Source organism: Xiphophorus couchianus, chromosome 9 (genome assembly GCF_001444195.1).
Source record: "Xiphophorus couchianus chromosome 9, X_couchianus-1.0, whole genome shotgun sequence".
Taxonomy (NCBI): Eukaryota; Metazoa; Chordata; class Actinopteri; order Cyprinodontiformes; family Poeciliidae; genus Xiphophorus; species Xiphophorus couchianus.
In genome coordinates, this window is record NC_040236.1 from 21,688,670 (window position 1) to 21,696,271 (window position 7,602).

At 41.0% G+C, this 7,602-nt stretch overlaps 1 protein-coding gene across 1 annotated transcript in view; it reads left to right on the top strand.

The window, feature by feature from the left end:
- reps2 (RALBP1 associated Eps domain containing 2) overlaps positions 1–6,079 on the top strand; it is a 28,776-nt gene extending 22,697 nt beyond the window's left edge. The window contains exons 18-19 of the mRNA XM_028027188.1: positions 1,503–1,608; positions 5,042–6,079. Coding sequence (XP_027882989.1) covers positions 1,503–1,608; positions 5,042–5,110 — 175 coding nt within the window. The 3' untranslated portion in view covers positions 5,111–6,079. The remainder of the gene's footprint in view (positions 1–1,502; positions 1,609–5,041) is intronic.
- Positions 6,080–7,602: the final 1,523 nt, after the last annotated feature.

Here is a 7,602-nt window from a genome sequence, read left to right on the forward strand (position 1 = left end):
GCTCAAAACATGAACTGAGCCAAAAACACGACCATTTTTTTGGTTCACATTAAATTTCACTCACAAATAAACACAACGTGATTTCCAAGAAATAAGTAAAAGTATTGAAAAACTGCAGAAAAAATTTAAACAACCTTATATTAACAAGTTTACCCTTTTAATTGTAGTGAATTTAGCTTACTGTAATAAAATGTGAATACATTTATCCATGTGAAAAAATCCCACGCGCAGAATGACCAGTTCTTCACTTACCGGCAACCAGACAGTGAAGTTCATGGAAACTCATAAGTAATTCCTGTTTCCTTGGAAGAAAATCTGACTTAAAATACAGTACATGCCCATTTCTGTTAGCTGCTCTCAACCATGGGAAAGACGGGAGAACATGCTATATAAATGAGGCAGATGTGTGTAGAGCTTAGAAAACAGCTGCTCCCATATCCACGTTAAGTGTGATGGTTGCATAGTTTAAACAAACTGGAAATGTGACAAACAAGCATGAATTTGAGCCCATGTTTATGGGAGGCTTTTCTAGCCTCCAATCAGAAATGTTCACTTTCTTTAGAGTGAATTCACACCAGCCTCATTTAATCCGCTTTAACTGAACTCTATGGTTTGCTGTTCTAGAAAGTCCAAATTGTTTGGGCCCACCTAAAAACGTGTGTCTTGGTTTTGTTGAAGACCGCTCCAAAAGCAGGAGGCGAACTATGGTGCAGTGCATTCTGGGTAAATACAACCAAAACAAACTCTAGAGTCTAGTGCTGGCGGGAGAAATGGCTCGCGGTCTTTTACCAAACAAGAGACGATCACTAAAATCTGACGCCGCTCTATTTTCGTTTACATTTTGTGAAGAAGGAAGTCGCGCTCGTTTTCTTCAGACGTTTTCGTGTCGTTTCCTTCTGTAGTTCTTGGTGGAGCGCCACCACAGGCGAGGAGGGGTACTGGCTTTTTGAAGGGTTTGGATCGTTTGACCTAAATCCCATAGAGAATTTCTAAAGTCTTCATTTTGGGATTAAACTACTGCAGTGAAAGCTAAAAGCATTTATATCTTTATTTTTTTACGCCTTGTTACCAGTTGGTTGCCAGTCAGTTTGACGGTTGCTCCCTTTCCGAATGCAGATAATTGGCTTTAATAACCTTCAGGTATTTCATTAACTGATGGGGATTTTGTGTACTGAGACAATGTTTTCAGGAATTTGGATGAGTCCACTCTCGGTTGTGTAATGTGGGAGAATCCATGAAATCCACCCAGAACGGACACTTTATCTGATTAAAAACAGACATAACGACTTTAGCATGTGTGTCCCCGTCTCCTTGCTGTGAAGTAGACACCGACTATCAATAACGACGCTGACTGCTTGCAGACAGATGCTGCGCGTTTACTGCGCAACGTTTGGAACAATTCGTTCCATTTCCAAACTGATTAAAGTGACTTTTTTTAATATTCTTTTGTACCTGGAGAGCGAAGCGTAAAGGCTAATAAATCTGGCTAATCCCTCCGTCAGGCTGCTGTCCCGACAGAAGAGAGAAATCCAGATGGCGATCCGTAAGAACCGGGAGACCAACGCCGTGCTGCGGCGCCTCAACAGCGAGCTCCAGCAGCAGCTGAAGGTGAGAGCCGCTTCGCTCAGCCTGCGGTCGCCTCGGTTACCACACGCTCCAGATAACAAAAAGAAAATTCAATAATGAAAAGACATTTTTTTCTTCATCCTATTTTCTAACCCTCCATTTTTCTTCATATACTTCAATTCAATAAAAAAAATAAGAATAATTTGTACATAACGGTATGAAGTAGAAAACATATTTGAACATAATTAAGCAGGGAATGCATGTACTTCCTCTCCTCCTAAAGTCCTTCCATTCTTTCTTTTCTTGTTCCTCCTTTTTTGGACATCCATTTTTTCCTTCCTTCCTTCATCCCTTCCTTCCTCTTTTCCTTCCTTCCATTTCTTTCTTTCTCCTTGTCTTCCTTCCTTCATTCTCTTTCTTCCTTCCTTCTCTCCTTCCCTCCATCCTTCTCTTCCATCCCTCTCTGGTTCTGTTCCCTACATAAACCGTGACCATAGTAGGAACATTTGTCTTTTATTGATAATTAAAATCAGTATTTTGTATTGCAATATAAGCATTGCTAACCTAAAACATTTCCAGTTGAGTTTAGAAAAGTCTCTGACTCCTTCATGGCAAACAGTCTGGCCTGGGATCAGAGGTTACCCACAGAGAGCTTTGCTAAGGGGAGTGTGCGTTTATCTATGTGAACCTGAAGACATTCCAAGACCTCCGCCTCCTCCGGGGTGGCGTAGAGGGAGACCCGGAATGGGAATACCGTTCCCTCGGGAGCTTAAAGGCAGCAACGTTTGAATCTTGACAGTTCAATCCAACAACGGGGACAGAGGCTTACGCCCTGCTTTACCCACGGACACAAGAGGCGGTGCGCTGTTTGTGTGAATTCTCCTGGTTTTCAGCCGACAGCCAGCACTCCCACAAATCGGTGAAAAGTCCCCCCGTTCCCACCCCACTGAACCCCGACCTCTCTGCCCTCTCTCTCTGCCCGTCACTCCCAGCAGAACGAATGGCAAAGACTCGGCTGTTTGCGTTGGGGATCTGCCTGTGGCACACACGGCCGCGCTGCCAGCACATGCTGCATGCCTGTCATTTTCCCCTGGAAGCGATCCAAGAGCCAAACCTAGCGGCGCTCTTTACGACAGAGGCTGGGGAACACAAAAGAGGAGAGGGGCGAGCAACAGGCGCTGCCCCCCCTCTTTTTTTTTTTTTGGACAACATTTTTTTTGGATTCCTCCATGAGTTTAAGCTCTTTTATAATCCGGTTCTCGGTTTTGCTCAAAAGGTCAGCCGGGTATGATTTACGCTCATTCTAATTCCGCCGCGTTGCCAAAGCATTCGAGGAATTCTGCAGAGAAAGGCATATGTGTCTTTATATAGAGCCGGGTCTTGCTGGAATACCGAACGGGCCCCTGCACAACTGTCCTCTTCAAAATAGAGCCGGGGCCCATGAGGCATCTCGGCTGCAGGGAGACTGCAGGATGGAGAGGAAGCGTTTTGTCTGACTTTACCGTGCAAAATCTTACCAAGTGTTTCTGGTTCAGTTTCTAGAGCAACTATCTTAGTACACTTGAAATAATCTATAAGTAGCTTTTCAGCAGGATAGATGAGCTTGTTTTGAGTCAATAATTCCTTAATATTGATGGGAAAAGTGCTGGTTCCACTGGCCAATTGTTTCACTTATAACAAGGGAACAGTGTTGTGTAATCAGTGAAATAATCTGCCAGTGGAACCAGTTCTTCTTCATCAATATTAAGAAATGACTGACTCAAAACAAGCTCGTATATCTTGCCGAAAAGCTTCCTGTAAGTCAGTTTTGCCATATTTCCAGTGTGCTGACATATTTGCACTAGAAACTGGACCAAACCTACTTGGTTAGGTTTAGTGTTTTTGCAGTGCAGTAGTGGGATCATTTTACGACTCTCGCAGAAGGAAGGAGTTATATTACGTCATTCCGCGTAGCGGCAACCAATAACGGTTATGAGACACCTACTCACTCAGAAAGATTGAGTCGGTATTCCCTGAACGTCGGCTGGTGCTGGACACGAAGCAAATATTCCACCTTCACTTCGTAATTTATTCCAGGTGTGGAGATATTATGAAGGAACCCACCCTGGACTCTTTTTTTTTGGGACAAATCCATGATCCCCTGAGTGTCTGAACTCGGAACGTATCCAATCTTATCTCCGGGGGTTCGACAACTTCATATTCTTCACATTAGGGGGATTTTCTCTGGTTAAGTTGTTTGTAATAAAGACCAGTTCTTACAGTGTAAACTTTTCCACATTTTGTCACTTTTTACCACATTATTTATGCGATTTTACACGTGGACCGACAGCTGTTGGTCACAAAGTGGAGTGAAATCACGTGGTTTATGACATTTTTTTGCAAATAAATATCGACCTTTGACCTCATTCAGCTCAATAAAATTCCTTGCAAGAAAAAAAACTGCCTTCAAAGGTCTGGTAATCACACTGCAAAAACACAAAATCTTACAAGGTATTTTTACTCTAGTGTCTAGTGCAAATATAGTTTTGTTGTATTTCAAATATACTAACATGCAAGTAGCATTTCAGCAAGATCTAGGAGCTGGTTGTAAGTCAATAATTCATTCATTTTGATTTGAAAAGGTGGTAGATGATTTTATTTGTGACAGTATTTTTTTCCCCAGGTCATGAGTGAAACGATCTGGCATTTTTATCAATATTAAGGTTTTTTTTTTTTACCTAAAGCAAGCTCCTGTGACTGACTGAAGAGTTACTACTTGTCAGTCAGTTTTGTCTGATTTAAAGTGTACAAAGATATTTGCACTAGAAACCAGAATGACAAACAAGCTTATTTTTGACCAAACATTCACCAGATTCAAACACCCACCTTCAGTTTTTCTTCATGTTTCAGAAGTTTTACATTGAAAAAAATTGATTTGGAAAAAGACACCTCCTTTGCCTGATTTTTATTTTGTAATTGTTATTTACATGAAATACTTTCATTTTGGTCTTCAAAATACCAACATTTCCCAGTAACTTTACATTTTGTTCCATCTGATGATGTAAGTTTTAAATACTAATTGATGATTTGATCACTACTTGAGTTGCCTTTTTTTTTTTTTTTTTTACCAAATACTCATTTACTCTTGAGTAATTTCCTGGACGGCTACTTTTTACTTTCACTTGAGTAAAAATATTAAACTAATGCTACGTAGCGACCTCTGGTCCAGTGGCTGCTGGAGGTGAGGAAGTGACGGGACCAGATTGTCAAAATCACCGCCACATTAGATTTGTCATCACATCCAAATGAGCTCAGTGTTACTTTTCCGTTTTGTTCAACCCTGTGGGTTAATGGGGGAACAAACAAGGCAGCCTTTTGACTTCCCTCCTGTCGTCACCATGGTAAACGAAGCAAACAAGGGTAAACGTGCCCGAGGTGGAACTTTTGTTCCGTGTGAACTTGATCAGAACTCGTGCTTCCTTGTGTTTGGCTGCAGGTGGTTCACCAGGAGAGAGTCACCTTGGAGTCCCAGCTGGAGCTCCTGCGGCCCCTGGCCTCGACGTGACGGGCAGGGGGCCGGGAGGGAGGGGGACCCCCGAGGTCCGGCTGGGGTCAAAACGCATGGGCTCGGATTCTGTTAATGAGAGCAACGTTTTGAAGCTGAAGCTTGTGTTTTTCTTATAAACGCGATGTAAATCTCAAAGGGCTCAGACATTTTAGAAACAAAAACCTAATTGTTGACTTGACAAACGGGGAATCCTCGTTTAATCAGGAACCCCTGAACCCGATCACTATTAGATTTAACGATGTGAAGGGAAAAAAAATAGTTGTTTTTTTTTTTTTTTTGAATCATTGTATGTCAGCACATGTAAAATATGACGACTAACTTATTCTTTCCTTTCTGATGTCCTGTTAGTTTCTACATGTGAACGTTTGCACATACACGGTGTGTCCCGTGAGTCTGAATGTTCATTTCCTGTGGCGATCACGACAAGTTGTGTTTTTGAATTTACAGGGCGTCACATTAGTCCCGGCATACACGATATGAAGCAGATGAAGGTGCTACAGATTCCATTTTCCGTCTTAAAAATATAAATACAGCGGGAAAAGATGTAGGCACAAAAAAAAAAAACTAACAAAAACCTTGAGTATGTGAGACTAAAATGCAGAATGACACACTGAAGAATGTTAACTGATTTTCATCAGATCTGCACAATTCACGTGAAAAGTTGCTGTTTTCGATTTGAACCATTGTCTTTTTTTAATCTATTCTCGTAAACTTTGATCTTTGATGCCAGTTTTACTGTCACTCCTCCTGACGATGCTCCATATGCGCTAGACTCGTTCTAAAGCTTGCTTTCTGCCATTAGTTCGGTTTGATTCACAGGATGATCGAGGAGTTGATGAGCTCCATGCTGGCATGTCTGATACTGCATGTGTGCTACGATGTTGTGAACTGAACTGTGACAATAACCTGAAGTCATGTACCGACAAGATGCAAATCAGAACAGTCAATAAAGATATCTATTTTTAATGCTTGACTGATATTTTTTTTCCCCATTACTGCAAAGCTTATGTGTAAATCTGACTTGTTACTCCGAACGCCGCAGATGTTGGCCAAACCTGCAAGAGCTCCCAATCGGATGCTAACACGATTATCCTGACAGAAATCTCATGAGTTTTCTTCTGTTAGTATTTATAAGCATATGCATCTCCGAGCTACAAAAATTTTATGGAAAAACTCAAATTTTCAAATTCAAATGTATTTATTTGTCAAGAGACATTAATCAACATCATACGACGTCATTGTGCCAACGTTAGCTAAACTTTTCTTCTGGGGTCTTGTTAGCAGTTGTTAGCAGCAACCTAAAAATTGGTTATTAAAAGAGTAATAGTTTGTATTTTTAGGAATATTTTAATTTGTATGTGTTGGGGGCTTTCACTTTTTTTAATTTATGGTGACAATAAATTCTGTCACATACCCTCTCACATTACTTCAAATTAAGCAAATCTTTTGAAACATTTTTACCTAAAAAGGCTCTTAACTTATTTAAACCAACTGCTTACTATAACTATGTCAAAAAGGGGTTAAATCCACTTATTTTATTTGATTAAAGTCATCATTGTAATTCGCTATGCACCCACAAATTCACTGGACCTAGCTTAATTGTTAGCAAAACCTTGACCGTCAAATTATATTCACTTATCTTTCTCAATTTATAGCAATGTTACAATTTACACCGTTCACAAAATTAAAGTCACAGAACCTGCGATTCCATTAACCATAAAATTGAGCAAACTGAAATTACGAAAATAAATTTGCATAGTGGACGTGCGCGCGCACACACACACACACACACACACACACACCCACACACAAAATAAACACGTTTTTCAATGAAAAGTTTCTATCGGACAAAGCGGGTGCTTTTTCAGAGGTATCGAAATAGATGTATTTAGCAAAACTGTAATGGAAACACTATCTTCACACCACACGAGTCATGTGATCAACCAGGCGTTACTGCTGGCGGAAACGACGAAGAAGACAACAGGAAACGGTAGGAGGTGGATGTTTTTTTGTTAGTTTTTTTGTTTGTTTTTTTTCGGACAATGTGGCGCTGGAGCGAGCCTGACAGCTTGCTGTTCCTCTGCACTATAACCAATATTTACCTGCTGCATTAACCTTCATGGTCTCCTCCCATACTCATAGGTTTTGTTTTTTACGCATCACGAGAGAGCTGCAAGTATTCATGCAAACAGACAGCTTAGCTGGGGGCATTTCTCACTCAACTATAAATACCACTTAAAAGTGTTCGCTTTGCATTGCCACATGACAGCTGCACGGCACGGGGAAACTACCATATGCCAGTTGTGTGTGGACTCTAAGTATATGCCTGCTTAATATAATTGCAGCCCCAGCTGACTCCCACTTAGTCTGCTGCTGGGTTATTACCATTAATGAAGAATCAAGCTGGAGACGGTGAGACTTGACGCTCTTAAACACAAATCCACGGTGACAGAAATGTCATTAAAATGTGTTGAAGTAGCTCGAAGAAG